The 15,837-nt window shown below is 57.3% G+C and overlaps 6 protein-coding genes across 6 annotated transcripts; 2 read left to right on the top strand and 4 right to left on the bottom strand.

The window, feature by feature from the left end:
- Nucleotides 1-1,176: 1,176 nt before the first annotated feature.
- Nucleotides 1,177-1,688, top strand: SCHCODRAFT_02616516 (uncharacterized protein). Its single transcript, XM_050344760.1, has one exon. The coding sequence runs from the start codon at nucleotides 1,405-1,407 to the stop codon at nucleotides 1,606-1,608; it is 204 nt and encodes a 67-aa protein (XP_050201840.1). The 5' UTR covers nucleotides 1,177-1,404; the 3' UTR covers nucleotides 1,609-1,688.
- A 746-nt stretch (nucleotides 1,689-2,434) lies between these two features.
- On the bottom strand, nucleotides 2,435-4,962 carry SCHCODRAFT_02570427 (Aldo/keto reductase). The gene is made up of 7 exons (XM_003033986.2): nucleotides 4,388-4,962; nucleotides 4,204-4,234; nucleotides 3,942-4,126; nucleotides 3,824-3,882; nucleotides 3,540-3,765; nucleotides 3,080-3,313; nucleotides 2,435-2,932 (listed from the first exon to the last, which is right to left on the bottom strand). Exons 1-7 carry the CDS (start codon nucleotides 4,514-4,516, stop codon nucleotides 2,774-2,776), a joined length of 1,023 nt encoding a protein of 340 aa, XP_003034032.1. The 5' UTR covers nucleotides 4,517-4,962; the 3' UTR covers nucleotides 2,435-2,773.
- A 2,570-nt stretch (nucleotides 4,963-7,532) lies between these two features.
- Nucleotides 7,533-9,084, top strand: SCHCODRAFT_02616512 (HAD-like protein). The gene is made up of 3 exons (XM_003034583.2): nucleotides 7,533-7,788; nucleotides 7,842-8,505; nucleotides 8,558-9,084. Exons 1-3 carry the CDS (start codon nucleotides 7,738-7,740, stop codon nucleotides 8,887-8,889), a joined length of 1,047 nt encoding a protein of 348 aa, XP_003034629.1. The 5' UTR covers nucleotides 7,533-7,737; the 3' UTR covers nucleotides 8,890-9,084.
- Nucleotides 9,085-9,782: 698 nt separating this feature from the next.
- SCHCODRAFT_02616507 (DUF1348-domain-containing protein) lies at nucleotides 9,783-10,940 on the bottom strand. Its single transcript, XM_003033985.2, has 5 exons — nucleotides 10,767-10,940; nucleotides 10,664-10,717; nucleotides 10,344-10,499; nucleotides 9,979-10,242; nucleotides 9,783-9,926 (listed from the first exon to the last, which is right to left on the bottom strand). Exons 1-4 carry the CDS (start codon nucleotides 10,818-10,820, stop codon nucleotides 10,030-10,032), a joined length of 477 nt encoding a protein of 158 aa, XP_003034031.1. The 5' UTR covers nucleotides 10,821-10,940; the 3' UTR covers nucleotides 9,783-9,926; nucleotides 9,979-10,029.
- A 916-nt stretch (nucleotides 10,941-11,856) lies between these two features.
- SCHCODRAFT_01091259 (uncharacterized protein) lies at nucleotides 11,857-12,930 on the bottom strand (the record flags this gene model as incomplete). Its single annotated transcript, XM_003033984.2, has 7 exons — nucleotides 11,857-11,941; nucleotides 11,993-12,241; nucleotides 12,291-12,330; nucleotides 12,380-12,423; nucleotides 12,473-12,593; nucleotides 12,644-12,726; nucleotides 12,776-12,930. The coding sequence occupies 7 exons, from the start codon at nucleotides 12,928-12,930 to the stop codon at nucleotides 11,857-11,859; spliced, it is 777 nt and encodes a 258-aa protein (XP_003034030.2).
- Nucleotides 12,931-13,476: 546 nt separating this feature from the next.
- On the bottom strand, nucleotides 13,477-15,280 carry SCHCODRAFT_02616501 (WD40 repeat-like protein). The gene is made up of 8 exons (XM_003033983.2): nucleotides 15,222-15,280; nucleotides 15,144-15,162; nucleotides 14,822-14,983; nucleotides 14,485-14,703; nucleotides 14,152-14,393; nucleotides 13,991-14,080; nucleotides 13,800-13,939; nucleotides 13,477-13,741 (listed from the first exon to the last, which is right to left on the bottom strand). The coding sequence occupies exons 1-8, from the start codon at nucleotides 15,222-15,224 to the stop codon at nucleotides 13,615-13,617; spliced, it is 1,002 nt and encodes a 333-aa protein (XP_003034029.1). The 5' UTR covers nucleotides 15,225-15,280; the 3' UTR covers nucleotides 13,477-13,614.
- Between the last annotated feature and the right edge of the window lie 557 nt (nucleotides 15,281-15,837).

Here is a 15,837-nt window from a genome sequence, read left to right as displayed (position 1 = left end):
AACACCGTGCACGAAAGCCAATGGGCCGACGCACGCGGGCACCTCAAGTTCCCGGGGTACAACGCGCGGATGGGGTTCGCGGATGGTGCGTGGGCGTGTTTTCGTGTGGCCGCTGTGTTTTCGCGTCGCCGTTGTGTTTTCGCGTCGCCGTTGTGTCTTCGCTTCGGCTCATGGCCATGTATTCGCTTCATCCCCCCTATCACCCCTCCTCCCCTTCCCACCCCTCCTCCCCTTCCCACCCGCCTCCTCCCCCTCCTCCCCCTCCCTTTCCTAACAACCCCCCTCCCCCTCCCCTCTTTCCCCTCCCTTTTCCCCCATCCTCTCCCCGCCCTCTCCCCCTTCTCCTCCTCCCTCCCCTTCCCCCCCAAATACTAACAAACCCCCCCCCAAATACTAATGAAAGAGACAACAGGCGCCCAGCACGACATCTTCGACACCCGGCCCACCTTCGCCTCCCTCGGTGGGTTCTTTGGGATTTGGCGGATCATGGCCGCGGGGCATTTGGCGGCGGGGGCGGTGTTTTGAGGGGTGGGGTGGTGTTTTAGGTCGTTTGGCGACCGGGGCGCTGTTTTAGGTTAGGTGTTGATTTTCTTTGTTGGGGGGTGGGAGAGAGAAGGGGGAGGGGGATTTAGGAGGGTAGGAGGTGAGGGATGAAAGAGGGAGGAAGAGAGAGGGAGGAGGCACTGTGGACCCCATACCGGGTTACAGTCACCGGTGCCTTCACCCGATAACATGGTCGTGTCCCAAATTCACCCACTGCGATGGTTAAAACATGGTTGAGCAGGGTAAAAACAGGGTGAATTAGGTATTTTGATTATATTATGGGCTATCATCTATAGATTACTGCAGGACTGAGGTTTTCGTGACTGCGATACAATTACTTGCTGCTAATGAGTGCGGCTACCAACTTTTCGTGGTGTCACCGCCATAACATGAGGCCCGCTTCTGCCTTCGGTGTTACCGTGGCCAGCAATCAAGAGAAAATGGTCTGAAGATACAAAATAAATATGTACGCACCAGCGTTAATGATATCACGCACGAGGAAGGCCGTCCACGGCTGCTACAATTCGGCCACACGCTCACTTGTGGCCATAGGCCAGACGCGACGAAATCTCCAAGTCCGTCTGTCACGTGCATCGAAAATGATGACGCCACGTCTAGCGGTCAAAGCGGAGCGTTCGTTGTCTCCTTCTACCACTCTCCTGGCTCATGACGCCTCAAGTTCATCCACTCGCCGCGCCCTCGGAGCGAGAGCAAGTGCTGGAAGACGTGACATGATGAGGAAGAGGTGCGGGAAGGACGCGGAAAACAAGTTGTGGGCCCTCGTCATAGCCCCAGCGCGATGCAGCTAAGGTGCGTGCTCAGCTACGTGCACCCATCATACGTACTGACACCATTGCAGATATGTGTCCAATACACCAGTACTGTAAGGGCACCACGCGCCAGGCTACGCATGCCTTCCCGTCATCATCCTCGGGCGGTGTCCCCACGCCCTCGGCGTGGCTTTACTTCCCGCGCATCCCTATGTACGACCCCTTGTGCCCCAATAGTCTCTACTGCTCGCCCTCTATACATTTTGTATTCTCATATCTAGCCCTGCACATTTGAATGCTGTGTGAGCAGCAAAACAGCCTCGCGGGCCAGACCCGGTTGCGCCGTAATTCACCCAACCAGCGGGTTCTCACCGGGCTCCTTTCACTCATCAATTCACCCTGCTGTCAGGGTGCTTTCACCTACTCGAGTCACCGTGTCTTATGGTTAAAATTCCTTGAGTTCACTCGGTTTGATGGGCCTTTTTACTGCTTTCATCGGGTGAAAAGTCGGGTGGCTACAACCCGGTTTGGGGTCCACAGTGAGGGTGAGGTGGGGTGGGACGCGAGGGCGTTAGCGATACTCATAGACGTAGTGCGGACTAGACGCAATGGGACAATTCACGCAGGACTTCTCGCGCAGAGCACGCCACGCTGCATTTCTCTCGGTTGTTTCTACTGCATGTGATGTGGGCGTTGTGCTCGAGGGCGCCGCGTAGGACCCGAGGGCGTTCTGTTCTGAGTGACCCTCTCGCGTGCGTTAGTTCATAAGTATCTGGCGCGCGTGAGCTTACCCTCAGGCTCTGGCGCGTCAGTTCACCGACTCGCGTGCGCGTCAGTCCATCTCGGGCGCCTCAGTCCATCTCGGGCGCGTCAGTTCGCTACCGTCTCGGGCGTTGCAAGTATATGCACGGTTCTGGGCGTTGCACCACGGTCTCCTGGTCTGCATTCACGGTCTACTTGTCTGCACGCGAGATCCGAACCTAGCGATGCAGCCTGCGCGTATGCGTGCAGAGCCTAAAAGCGTATGCGTGTATAACTCAAGCGTATGCAGTCGAGCCAGAGCGTATGCGTGTAGAGCTCAAGCGTATGCAGTCGAGCCAAAGCGTATGCATGTCGAGCCTACGCGTTTGCATGTCGAGCCAGAGCGTATGCGTGTAGAGAACCTGCGCGTATGCGGGTAGAGCCTCAGCGCGATATTTTGTGACGGAGTACTTCTCATTTCTACCTCCAGGCTGTCCTTTCGCTTTCTACCTATCCTTCCGCTTTCTCATTCTTCCATACTGCGATCTGACTTGACACCTTCGCTTTCCCGCTGCCGGCTCACCCTCACGCCCTCACTCTGCAAGCACAAGGGCCCTCACCTCCACCCCTCACACCCTCACGCCGCCACCTCGCCCTATCCGAGTCCTCACCCCGCCAACTCGCCACGCCCTCACGCCGGCAGTTCGGGCGTCTCCGCGTCAGGCCAACTCGGGCGTCTCCGCGAAGAGCGTCGGCATAAACGAGCTGTCGACGCGGTCCCCGACGGACGCCTGCGCCTCCTCCGCGACCCTGCGCACCTGCGCGAGCTCTGCATCGGTGAGCTCGAGCTGCAGCGCAGCGATGTTCTCCTTGAGGTACTGGAGATGACGGTGAGCGACGGTTCTCAGAATGTAAGGGGACTGCGTGGTGGCAAGTGGACTGCGCGGTGGCAAGTGAACTACGCGCTGGCAAGTGGACTGCGCGGTTGCCAGTGGACTGCGCGATGAGAGTCCCTCCCCACTCACCTTCTCCTTCGTCGTCCCCGGGATCGGGATCACGTCCTCCCCCTGCGCGAGCACCCACGCCAGCGCGACCTGCCCCGCGGTGGCTGGCTGCGCCTTCCCATCAATGACAACAGTATGTTTCTCCCCTATCGCCTTGAGCCCCGCGGCGAGCTGGAGCACGCGTGGGAAGTTCTCCTCGGAGAAGCGCGGGATGAGGAGGCGGTAGTCGTCCGGGTCAAGCTCGGCGCGGGATTTCTGGGGGGTCGAGGGTTAGTGGGGAGGGTGAGGGTGAGGGTGAGGAGAGTGAGGAGGGTGAGGAGAGGCGTAGATTTGGCAAGGAGAGGCGTAAATTTGGCAAGGAGAGAAGGCGTATGGGAAAGGAGAAGGCGCTTGGGCAAGGAGGGTGTTCGGGCAAGCAGGGCGCTTGGGAAAGGAGAAGGCGTTTGGAAAAGGCAAAGGCAAGGAAGAACCCGCCACTCACAATCTGCCCCGTCAAGAACCCCCTCCCCAGCGGGCTGTACGCGATGACCTTCACCCCGAGCTCGCGGCACGCCTTCATCACCCCGTGCACCTCGTCCTCGGCCTCGATGTCGAGCGTGATCGGCGAGTACTCGGACTGCAGCGCGGCGATGGGGTGCACGGCGTGCGCGCGGCGGAGGGTGCGCGCGGAGACCTCGGAGAGGCCGAGGTATTTGACGCGGCCTCCTCTGGGGGGTGCGTTAGTGAGTGAGGGTTGGGGGGAAGTACGAGCAATCGAGGACGTACTTGACCAGCTCGGCCATGGCCTTGATGGTGAGCTCGATCGGGACCGTCGGGTCCGCGCGCTGAGAGAACCCTCAAGTCAACCACTGACACCTAGAAAACAACATCGCGCAACACCCACATGCACATACCACAAATCGATGTGGTCCGTCTTCAGGCGGCGGCACGAGTTCTCGAAGGCCGTGCGCACGTAGCTCGGGTCGCAGTTCACCTTCCGCGAGGGGTCGCCGTGCGCGAGGCCGAACTTGGTCGCGAGGAAGATGTCGTCGCGCTTCCCGGTGCGCTCGAACCACTTGCCGATGAGGTCTGTGTTCGGGGGGAGGTGAGTGTGCGAGGGGGGAGGTGAGTGTGCGAGGGGATAGAAGAAGAAGAAAGTGACACACCTTCGTTGTCGCCGTAGACGTCAGAGGTGTCCTGTGAGATGAAGTGTGAGCAAGGAGGCGAGTCGGCTGCGCGCAGCGCTTTTTTGTCGTACCCAAAAGGTGCAGCCGCTCTCGTATACGGCGTCGAGGACCTGGGAAGCGAGCTTGTAAGCATACTGACTCAAATGGTTCCGAAGACACTAACCTTCAGACGGCCCTCATCCGTCTTGTCCTTGGGGATATAAAAGGCCGAAAAGCCCATCGCGCCAAAGCCCATAGCAGACACCGGCGTGTCGCCAATCAAGCGGGTGGGAAGAGTAACAGGAGGAGCCATTGTACTTGTAAGCTGGGTGGTAGAGAGACGCAAGTATGTAGAGGCTTGCAGAGGAACGAGCTTGCAGATTGCGGCCCATTTTCAAGCCCGTCGCTCTTATATACCAACGCGGCGCTGCGAGCTCGCTCGCATCGTCTACCGCGTCGCTGGCATCGTCTACCACCTCGCAGAAGCGCCCGACCCACAGACAGCGAACTGACTTCAATGAGAGTGGGTTGAGGACGCGTTGCACTGAGTATACGAGCCCACATCGGGCCCGCAGGAAAGGGCATCCGAATCGGAGAGTTGAGCTTCAGATGTTTTTAGGGCCGCTCTTGCAGCAATTGCTTGTTTGGACGCCGATTCGGAGGGCTGAAAGTGGTCTCCGAAAGGGTAGACGGTATATTTGCAGGGAGGCGCACGCCGTGGTCCGCGGTGAGGACATGACGGTGATGGTGCCATGGTGGGGGGAAGGGCCGACCGACGAGCGCCACAAATACATCCAAGCAAACGCCACATGCGGTGTTTGCCGAACCAGCCTTGTCTTCGACGCTGTTGGTCATCGTTGCGGTCCTGGCATCCTCCCTTTGGCAAGTCTTTTGGACCAGAGCAGGTGCTGCTCCTGTGAAATATATGTCTTTCCAAGTTTATGCCCAGCAAAATCCTGGCCGTCTGTCGCATGTTCAATGTAGGCAAGTCCGTCGCTGGACCTGTACTGGTCTGCATTTTCTAGGCTATCATTGTACGCAAATTCTGAAATTCCCTCCGCCTCTCAGCCACCCATAGACCTGGATATGGGCTGTTGCTATAAAGCCCTGGATGGCAACGAGACTTATCTATGGCGCGACTCCTCGCGTCTTCCCACCCGACAGGCTCGCACCGTCTCGTCTTCTGGTTTCACTTCCTTGATGCTTCGGACTGTCTCTGCGAGCATGGAAGACCTTTGACGACCTTCCTTTGAATCTTCGTCAAAGTCGCACCCTGTAACTGTCGCTTCTGCTTATAGAAAAGGACGATACCCCCGTTTGCTTCGTGTTCCGCAGATCCGCGCCTGCATCCTTAGAGGTCTTCCATATCGTCCGAACCGCATGTCTCTCGGATACACTGTCCGCTCTCGCGCTCTTGATGACGATTGTGCGCCTTTTTGGCGTCCAAGATTTTGCGGACTCGGGCGGGAGCGCGTGGCGACTACTCCGAGGATAATCTCTGGCGGAGTTCTGTTCTCGCGGTTGCTGTACGCTCTCACCTGGGATTAGCACAGGATTTTCATGCTAATCATGCCTCCAGCTACAAATCTCTTTGTATACAGCCTCTGCCAAGCGACTACGAGGGAGTTGCGCCTGAAATCGCACGCATTGCCACCTTATCTCTACCAGCAATGGGTATCGGGACTCCGTGCCAAGTGCCCTCATTCACTCATCTAGATGAAAATTTGCCCCCTTCAGCGGAACACAAGACATGTCCGCCGTTAGGAGCGACGGCAGCGAGCAGTCAATGGGAGATTGACTGCCCACTCGGAGATTCCGGCATGTCGACATCACTTGGGTCTATTTCACGTGACCTATTCCAAAGTTCAACTGGTCATCTGACCCCGCCTCCCCATCTCCTTCTCCCAGACTAGTCGGCCCCTCCTCACCCCGTTTCTGCTGAGGATCCATGATTCTCTCCACCCCTCCCGCCAGATGATGCGTACAACCTCGCGGCGTAGTCGGCCTTTTTCACATCGGGGGCTAAGCTTGGGCGGGCCTGCCATTCAGTCGCGCGAGCTGCGTTGCCGATGAGTCAGCGGAGTGCCTTGTCGCGCTTCTTGGCGGGCCAATATCTGCGCTGGTCTATAGCACGGAGGACGAATGAGTGCCGGGGAGCTCCACAGCCGCGCTTTCAGGCGACGTCTGCTGTATAGAGGAACGCCTTCGAGGACGCCACCAAGCACCCTGGAAGATGGTGTCCTCCCGCCTGTCTGCGTGGAAGGGCTGAAGCGTCGGTAGTTGAGAGGCCGCATTGCATGCAGTATACAATTAAATCACGGCGCGGTCTTGCTTCGTCCCCGACGCCATAGCGACTCTATAGGCTACGGACTCATCGTAATTTTAGCTGGCTTCGCCATGCGAACGTTTGAGTTGACCCTTACTCCTGCCTTCTCAGTCACAGAGGCGCAATCATGGGCATGTCCCCTGGAGCTCCAACGAGGCTGTCCGCCTCGTCGATCCCCTGTACTTCGACTGTCATGTTGTCTGCTATCGTCGTGGGGTGCAGATAAGGACATAGTTTCCCTGCGACAGAGGGGCAGCTCGCAACCATCCGGCGTGCTTCGAGAGTGCAGGGGATTTGCCTGGACTATCGTAGAGTCGCAAAGCCGTCAAACAAAGCAGGGTGCGAAGATGAAGTAGAACGCTAGCGCAGCCTCACGAATCGGAACAATAGCCTGACATGACGGGGTCAGTCAGCATTCAACCAGACTGAATGGGAGCTCCACCACGGAGACCAGGATACAGAAGTCGTCCAAGAGCGTCCATTCGTCCAAGAAATCTCCATGACGTGCAGTTCTCGGCAAAGGCGCAACATGCGTATCTCTGCAGAATCGGACAGTGATCAGGATGCGGGCGCGGCTCCTTCACACGGACACAGGAGCGGCGTTGAACATAGGTCACCAGGGAGTAGCGGGCGGACACTGACGTTGAAGAATGGGTGATGATAGCACATGGGAGGCGGCACGCGGTCCAGACTTACGGAGGGGGGCGATGACATGTGGTCCCCTTACATCTTCCTTTTCCGGAATCCGCCCTGTTCTTTTCTGCCATGCTGTCCTTCTGGGCGTCCTCGAGACCACGCCCTCCCCACAGCGCCCCAGCCTCCAAACCCGCGGGGGACCCTCTACATCCGCCGAAAGCGGCGGGGGACAGAATTCGACTACAAATTCGGGAAGTGCCTTGTGGAGCGCAGCGCGATCTGCGAGTGGCGCGGAAGCGCGCGACCAATGTACGGGAGGCGCTCGCCCGATCGGAATCTGACATCTTTGGCTTCCCATCCTGGAAAACTCCTGGCCATTGTTGTTTTGGGAAGGAGGAGCCAGTGTGTCACGGTTGCTTTGCAAACGAGCGCTTCCTTGTCAACAGCTCATGACGGAACCAGTCCTCTAGGGGCCGCGCGGGTATATAAGCGGGCGAGGATGGAGGGCTATCCTCAGCAACCAGCTCTCCTTCGCACATACATCTCTTCCACCTGCACATTCTAGACTCGCTATGTCGACTACGTCGCAGACTTTCCACGCAGACGCTGTCCTCTTTGACATGGTGAGTCCACGAACTCGCCCTGCTCGACGGACGCGGTGCTGACACTCGCCCAGGACGGCACCTTGACCGACTCCATCCAGGCCGTCGAGGCCGCCTGGGGCAAGGTCGCGAAGGACATTGGGCAGGATCCTCACTATGTTATCGCCGCCACGCACGGCAAGCGCGCGGTCGACAACCTCGCCCAGTTCAAGCCGCACATCAAGGCCCACGAGATGGACGCCGCGGTCCAGGACTTCGAAGAGTCCATTCTCTTCTTCGCCGACGCGTACAACGTACACGGCCCGGGTTCGCGCACACCGTCGCGCCCCGCGACGCGATCCAACTCCTTCGCCGTCACCCCTATCGACTCTGGCGCGACCACACCCGCCCTCACCGACTCCTCCGCTCCCAGCTCTCGTCAGGCCTCGTTCGTCGGCACGCGTCGTCCGTCGTTCGGGTCGACTCTTCTGAGCCGTCTCAACATGTCGACGGTCCCCGCGCCTGAGGCTCAGGTCGCGGACGTCGAGGAGGAGCAGGAGGAGGGCATCCGGGTCGACGACCAGGTGTTCGAGGAGGAGTCCGAGGCGGAGAAGAAGGCGCGCCACACCCTCGAGGCGTGGCAGCTTGAGGCGACGGCTGTCGACCGCTCCGTCCGCATTCTTCCTGGTGTGAAGAAGATGATTGATTCCATCCCCGCCGGCCGCTACGCGGTCGCGACTTCCGGCGCAAAGACTTATGGTGCGTATCTTCATGAATATGAAGTCGTTCTCGATGCTCACTTCCCCTCCAGCCTACGGCTGCATGACTCGCGTCGGTATCACCCCTCCTCCGGTCACCATCACCGCCGACGACAAGCGTCTCAAGGCCGGCAAGCCCGCGCCCGACCCCTTCCTGCTCGCCGCCGAGTGCTTGGGCTACGACGCGAAGAAGTGCGTGGTCTTCGAGGACTCGCCTTCTGGCATCCGTGCCGGCGTTGCCTCGGGCGCGACCGTCATCGCGGTCTGCACTTCGCACGAGCGCAGCAAGATCGAGAACTGCGGCGCGCACTTCATCGTCGAGAACATGGAAAAGGTCAAGTGCGAGGTCGATGGCGACCGCCTACGCTTCACCATCACCGCGTAGAGCATCGCGCGCCTTCAACATCCACTTCCCCCATCCCCGTCCCCTTCTTGTCATCATGTACTGCTAGCCTCTGTCTGTTCTGTTGTATGTTGTCGTGCTATTTATCTTGTACTATTAGATCAGTGTACCCGTAGAGCGGTACTCATACCCTTGTATACTCTCAAAACGCGCTGGAATAGCAGTTGTTCACCTTTACCTTCGTGTGCACTCGGGAAAGCGGCTCTTCCTCGCGATCTCTCCCGCTGACTGCAAGCGACCTCGCGAACGTTCCTCACCTCACTTCACTTTAGCACGTCAGCGCGTCAGCGGGCGGGCGCCTATCGCCAGCCCGTAAGCGGGTCGGGTAACGGAAACACATGTTCCTGGCGATATGTTCTCAGATCAGAGATCGATCCAACGTCACTTGTGGCTGTACGCGAAGCATCAATAGGCCGTAAAACTTACCTTTTTGGGAATTGACTTCGACCTTTTGGACGTGACGATGCCACCGATGTCAGCCGGTGGTTGGCTGGCGATACGCGGCTGAGGTCCTTCCGTGAATGTGGTATTCAGCGGAGTAAAGGGACTAGAGTGCGTCATATAAAGACGGAGGGAGCACATCGTACGTCCGATGACGGATGTAATGTGGCAAAATATAGGTAGTGACCTAACTGCGAGTAAGGCGAGGGCCAGTTCGTCACTGAACATGATGTGGCTAGTTGCGCTCGAGAACGGATCAGGCGCATACTTGGAAGCAGGAAGAAGCAAACAGCCCGAGCAGAGGAGTAGATAAGTGTCCTTGGATGACGCAGACATAGGCAAATTTATCAGTGACCTTGAAGAGCAATTCACTGCGAAAGGTTCTCAAAGCTTTGAGGGAACACGTACCTATTTGCGAGGATCACCGCATCGATTGACCAAATAACTGTAGTACTGCGGCTAGTGATGAAGGGCTTTCATTGGTGGCTGAGAGAAACCGCTGCGTCACAAACCCAAGGAGAAGAACTCTGGATGTCAAATTATACAAGAGCAGCTACACGCTAATCAAGCTGCGTTATCTGTCTTTGCGATTAGCATGCTTGCCCTCTGAGAATCGACGGACATGCGCACCTTCCTTTCGTTCTTCCACCTTCCAGGTTCGGAGGCGACTTTGCAAAGTCTTCACCAATGCGCTTCGCTGATAGCTACTGCATCGATCTGCTCCGGCGTCCACCCTTGATGATACCACTTCTCGCTCTCTTTGATGGGCACGTCGTTCCCACTCATCTGCCTCTTCTTCATCCTCCCATCCTCTGCGAACGTCCAGTCCTCTAGTCCGTAGCAGCGGTACCACTGCCTCCCGTCTGGCCCATCGATGTAGTATTCGTACCAGAACTAGTGATATGCCAAGTTAGCTGGAGACTTCGCAACCCGCTGACGATGCTGCGCCAGCCAGTACCGCCGTTCCATCGCCAGCTGATGATGGACTCGCTCACCTGAACGGCTATCTTGTTCTCCGTCCACGCAAAGAGCTCCTTGCGCAGCACGTACCCGTTCTCCTTCTCCCACTTCTTGGTGAGGAAGTCGACGATGGCGTCATGGCCCGTGAAGAACTGGTCCCTGTTGCGCCAGATGCTATCAGGTGTGTAGGCCTGGGAGGGTTGGGTCAGCATATTATCCGCATCTTAGCCCCAACAGCCTCAACCTAGGGCTGCTGGAGCACTCGCAGTCACGGGAAGACCACGGCGGCACTGGGCATTCTCGCCACCTTCGATGCCACGATCCATCGCAAGATCAGCACGCAGAAGAGCCTTACCTTCGCGACTGTATGCGGGTCACGCGTATTCCAGAGGTTCTGCGCTATCTTCACCTGGACACCAAGTCAGTTCCCCCTTTAAAGCCCGAAGTTCCCTGCTTACTTTGGCTCGCGCTGTCTCCTCGGTGAAGGGCGGGACAAGAGGGGCGGAAGACATCGTGGTCTGTGTTGAGATGCGAAGACTGAATTGTTTCGCAGTAGATCCGCGAGGGATGAACGCGGTCGACACCGAGCTCGCACGTTGAGCCACTCATTTATAGTGCACTCTCTTCTGACTCATTCGTCTAACCGCAGACGGGTTGCAAAGCGCTCACTGCAAGGCGCCCATTGTCTCGTCAGCCCTCTGACGGCCGCCCGTGGTGGGTCATCGAAGCGCGCATGACCGCCATGAGACCGGTGACAATGAACCGAGTCAAGTATTGCCCGCGCGTCGCATCCTCACATCAACAGGCCGCCCTCATCCTGAGCGATCATGGCCTTCATAGACTGATGGCCTCGAGATCGAGAGAACGTACTTTCCGTGCAGATGCGTAGAAGCGCATCCATTCCCCGGTTGAGGCTCATAGGATGCCGCCTGCAGGTTGAAGCTCGCTTGAATAAATACCATGGTGAAGCGACCTAAGGCAGTGTCCGAGTAGTGGTCCAATATCTGCAGGATACGGAGAGTACGGCGGAGGGGAGAGGGAGGATTGTATAACTTAGCTGCAAGGCATGGATGACGCTCAACAGACAAGGTGGGCCTCGAAGTGAGAATGCCGCCCGCTTGCAGACACGCGTCGCGAGGCAACAGAACGCACCGGCTGCAGTACTTCATGAACCAGCAGATGGTATACAATGTCCCTTTGCGATGGGTATGCGCTGTGAATAGGATAGAGTAAATAATGGATGATGAAGTGCAGGTAGCGGAGTATTGGGATAGGTGTTCGAGTTGCTTGGTTCCTCTCCGATTGTATGAAAGTTCAGCGACCCGATGCGATGCGTCTAGGCATCGGGGGCCAGGTAATAAGCGAGACGAGGCGGGTGAGTGCGTACGCGGGACAACTGATGGACCTCATAAGACTTGAAGTGGATGTATGCTAGCGGTGCGGATCCTGGAGGTCGTGCGGAGAGTCCATATGGGATGGCAGCGCTGCCATCATGAGGCAAGTTGGCGAAAGGCGGAACCGATTGGGTGACCCACCAGGCCATCTAGTCTATAAGAGCGTCGCCAGGAAGGAGGAGACGGCAAAGACCGATATAGCAGACAGCGTCAATGGGATGTTGTTGAAGGCAGCATCACTAGGATAGCGCGTCAATGAATCGCACGACCTGCCAAACAACGGCACTTACTTCGCTGGCCGCTCCAGTATATGCACGGTCAAAACCGCCACCAAACCGTCGATAGCTGGCCGGCCATTCTCCTCGACGGTCGCATAGTGGTTGATGCCGTCACTCGTATTCGAGAGCAGGCCGGACACGTATCGGATGTCCGTCGAGTAGGTGTAGCCGCCGTACGACGTGTTACCCGAGTACGTGCTCGAGTCCGTGAGATTCAAGGTGGGTATCGCGGAACCTGTGATATTGCCCACGATCTCGTCTCTGCGTCGAGTTTAGCCGTGGTTTCAATGAACGGGAATAGCCGTCGTACCGTCCGATATTGTATCCGTTGGGCACGATGTCATGGTGCTCTGAGTGATTGTGAGACTAGCGTGAATAGGGGATGACAGGTGCACGTACTCTCAAGGGGCATCTCATACGAGGCGGCGAAGAAGTAGGCACCACTGCAAGCAGTGTCAGTCGTGGCGTTCATGATGCGAGATGACCGCGCACCTGTTCTTGCTGTCTCCATTCTGAACCCAGTATCGGAAGTGATTACCTCCCTGAATGGTTTCTGTACACGTCCCCAACTGCGGGTCGCCGTAATTCCAGCGTAGCAGGGATGTTTGGTTTACTGGAAGCGCGGGTCAGCACGCTGTGCGCGTCAGAAGCCAGCGCACGCACCACTTCCTTTCCCATCTCCCAAGTTCGCTCGTTGCTGCGACGCGTCGCGCTGGCCCAGACACTCGGCGCCAAAGCCCACCGATCTGCCGAATGTCAGTGCCAGGAAGGGGGAAAGGGCTCTTGCAGACTTACAGCCAGTAGTTGCGGAAGCCGCCATCTGTCTCCTGGTCCACTAGAACGTCCGCATCCGAGCTCCCCGAGAATATCATGTTCAAGGGCTCTCCCAGCCCCTCGGGATACGTATTATCGACTTCCTGGTTGAACTTTAGCCACTGTACGCGACGCATAGAGGATGAGCGCACCGTAAGCATACTCCCTCCATTGTCGTTCGGGTCATAATATCCGTCGCCGTCGTCGCGTCGCAAGGCGCTCCAAAGCGCGCTGAATGAGCTGCGAACGTCGAACGCGGTCGCCAGCTGTGGCGCGCAGAGGGCAAAGAGCAGGATCGTCGTCTTCGCGGTCATGGTCGCTCGGTCGCGCGGCGCTGCGCCGGGGTAGAAATAAGAAAGAGAGGATGAGAACAAGAGGAGGTCTGCACCCGCCCGCTCGTCCGACCGCTGATCGTCACAGGTTCGAACAGGCCGGTTACGTAAGGTGGCAGAACAATTGCACAAGCCCGCCGAGCGAGGGCCGAGCGACAAAGTCAAGTAAACAATGGGCCTGAACTGCTTGGCGAAGCGAGTGTAGGCGTTGAAAGGAACGGATAAAAGGCGGCAAAGGAGGGTGATGATACGGGATAAGAGGCATTCGTGAGCCTGAAGATCGTTAGATGTGCCGGGGTGCGCGTCCCATGGGATATTGCGGTGTCCGCGAGCCGTCCTTCCGCCCCTTTGGCACAATTCATTCCGACCGCAGCCAACGCGCGCTCGAGATCAGCCCAACCATCGTAGGCAAACAGTGTGGTTGCAGTGTGGTCTAGCAAAGCGCGCAACTAGCATGTACATGGTACACTACTGTACAGAATACATAAATCAATCCTCAATGTCGTAGTCGCCGTATGGCTTTGCGCGGAAATAACTCTCATCGAAATGGTGCATGCGCACGAAGCCGTCCTCTCCACCGGAGGCGTATCCGATGCCGCCAGGGTGCACAGCCAGCCTAAGGGGATGCGGTCGATCAGTGCGGGAAGCGTGGAAGGGCACAGCCAAGGGCGTACGTGTTGATAGGTCCGAAGTGGCCCTTCACGCGGCCGACCTCCTCCTCGAAGACCTTGTGCCAGAACCGCGTCTCGAACTTGCCCTGCCGCAAAGAAGTCGTCGTGACGCTCATAGCATCTTGCCCCCCTCCCAAGAGCACCTGAATGGAAATCAGCTAGCGTGTTTGGCCGAACGCGCGGCTGAAACTCACGTATGGCTTGTTTGGTGCAAGGGCAGCGCTGTTGAGCGGGGTCTCTGTCGTGTAGGTCTTGATCACCATCAAGCTCTTGGTATCGTGTATCTAGCGAATGTAATCAGTACACCAGCTATGAAGAATCCCCTCATCGCCGACATCGTGATTGCAGAACTCACCCTCGAGCTCTTGTCCTTGCTGCTGGTGATGAAGTATGTCCGGTCCTTGCTGAGCTGCAGATCGGTGATGGTATCGCCATGGGCGCGCTCGTTGTTGTCGATCTCCTCGCCCGTCTTCACATTGAACTGCGCGACCTTGCCAGACTCGTGTCCAGTGACGATCACGTTGGGGATGTTGGTGAAGGCGCAGACGGTCGCCTTCGAGCCGATCGGGTTGAACATGTGGAGAGGCTCTTTCGATTCTGAGGGTGGGACGAGTATTAGTCTTGATAACCACGCAGGAGGGGAGGAGTGGGAGGGGGACTACAGGATGAAATGATAGGTAGGACGTACGCTTCGTGCCCTCCTCCCGATTGATGTTGAACACCCGGATCGCGCATTGGTAGCCCATACGTTGCTCCGTGATGCATACTACCTGCGTGTTGTCCGGGCTGAACGCAACGCGCTTCACTGCGGTTGGGAACTCCCAGGTGTAAAGACACTTGCCAGTCTCAACCTGCCATAGCCGCATGGTGTTGTCGGCCGCGCCAGAGACAAGGTATTTGGAGTCAGCTAAGAAGTATAGGTGGTATAGGTGGAAGGAATATCGAACGCGTAGGAGGGGGAAAGGACGCCATGGAGGAAGTACTCGGTCAGTCTGGGGAAGGAAAGAGAGCGATGATCCACGCACTATCCACGTCCACTGTCCATACTGTGCCGTTGTGGCCATCATACGTGCCTAACCGCTCGCCGTTGTAGGTATACCAGACGTTGATGACCTGGTCCTTCGAGCAGGAGAACAAGAGATCGCCCTCGCGGTTGAACTTGATCTGCGTCAAGGAGCGCTCGTGGCCTACAGATGGAAGACGGCGGGCCGGAGAGTATATTGAAGATGTGCATCAAGAATACACAGGTGCGATCATGTTGGTACCCAGAGATCAGAAGGGAGGGGAGACGATAGCAGGTGTGTATGGTAAGCGATCGAATCTTCCGCTGGCGTACGATTCTCTGACCTTGTAAGAGAATGGGCCTCTAAGTTGAGAAAGGATTGTGTCAGACATCACAGCTTGCGATTTGAGACTGGCGCGCACCATTTTTGTGGGGTATGGGATGGATGGGGAGGAGGTGAAGGTTTTTGAGAAGAAGCGATCTCGCGTGCTGGTGCACGTGGCGTGGCAGTCATTATTCGTCCGAATTGGGAAGATCTTTTGTTTCAAACCGCCGAGGAGGGTCCGCTCTGAGCCCGTGGTACCTCTTAAAGGCCACAATTCATGCCTGTCGACATCGAACGCGCGCTACTTTGAAGGCTGTACTTTCGATACCAATCGCTCCCGATTTTGTTACGACGAATTCTACCCGGAAATTCAACGCAAGATTTCGGGGCAACACCAAGTTCTGGCTGGCGGCTCCGAAGCCGAATACCTTGGGGGTAGACCAAATGGCATCTTCCTTCTGGCGCCGCGAATCTGATTCAGCCGTTGAACGAACACTACACCACACAGCCATGCTGTGGCTGCGACTCGCCACATGAGGATCCCCCACTGGTTTCTCTCTCTGTTCGCTTCGCTCGTCCCATCCGACTGTACAGCAAACCAAAGGTAGTAATAGAGGGGAGAGATTAACCTTTACGCGGTGCTGAGCTGTGCCACCCCTTCCCTTATCTTTCCCCAGATCGCTGGAAATACGCCCTCTGGCGTTGACGATGTG

The sequence above is a fragment of the Schizophyllum commune genome, assembly GCF_000143185.2.
Source record: "Schizophyllum commune H4-8 unplaced genomic scaffold SCHCOscaffold_3, whole genome shotgun sequence".
Taxonomy (NCBI): Eukaryota; Fungi; Basidiomycota; class Agaricomycetes; order Agaricales; family Schizophyllaceae; genus Schizophyllum; species Schizophyllum commune.
Note: the sequence above shows the minus strand (reverse complement) of the source record. Positions and strands in the feature narration are given on the sequence as shown.

Excerpts from the sequence above, each read along its gene's own strand:
- SCHCODRAFT_02616516 (XM_050344760.1), top strand. The coding sequence starts at position 1,405 with ATGTGTCCAATACACCAGTACTGTAAGGGCACCACGCGCCAGGCTACG.
- SCHCODRAFT_02570427 (XM_003033986.2), bottom strand. The coding sequence starts at position 4,516 with ATGGCTCCTCCTGTTACTCTTCCCACCCGCTTGATTGGCGACACGCCG. Across the intron at positions 4,127-4,203 it reads CGTCTACGGCGACAACGAAG|ACCTCATCGGCAAGTGGTTC; the intron begins GTGTGTCACTTT and ends CCCCGAACACAG. Across the intron at positions 3,883-3,941 it reads TCGATTTGTGGTATGTGCAT|CGCGCGGACCCGACGGTCCC; the intron begins GTGGGTGTTGCG and ends GGGTTCTCTCAG.
- SCHCODRAFT_02616512 (XM_003034583.2), top strand. The coding sequence starts at position 7,738 with ATGTCGACTACGTCGCAGACTTTCCACGCAGACGCTGTCCTCTTTGAC. Across the intron at positions 7,789-7,841 it reads ACGCTGTCCTCTTTGACATG|GACGGCACCTTGACCGACTC; the intron begins GTGAGTCCACGA and ends ACACTCGCCCAG. Across the intron at positions 8,506-8,557 it reads TTCCGGCGCAAAGACTTATG|CCTACGGCTGCATGACTCGC; the intron begins GTGCGTATCTTC and ends CTTCCCCTCCAG.
- SCHCODRAFT_02616507 (XM_003033985.2), bottom strand. The coding sequence starts at position 10,820 with ATGTCTTCCGCCCCTCTTGTCCCGCCCTTCACCGAGGAGACAGCGCGA. Across the intron at positions 10,718-10,766 it reads AGGAGACAGCGCGAGCCAAA|GTGAAGATAGCGCAGAACCT; the intron begins GTAAGCAGGGAA and ends CTTGGTGTCCAG. Across the intron at positions 10,243-10,343 it reads AGAACAAGATAGCCGTTCAG|TTCTGGTACGAATACTACAT; the intron begins GTGAGCGAGTCC and ends GCATATCACTAG.
- SCHCODRAFT_02616501 (XM_003033983.2), bottom strand. Across the intron at positions 14,704-14,821 it reads ATGGACAGTGGACGTGGATA|CTGACTCCAAATACCTTGTC; the intron begins GTGCGTGGATCA and ends TATACTTCTTAG. Across the intron at positions 13,940-13,990 it reads TTGCACCAAACAAGCCATAC|GTGCTCTTGGGAGGGGGGCA; the intron begins GTGAGTTTCAGC and ends ATTTCCATTCAG.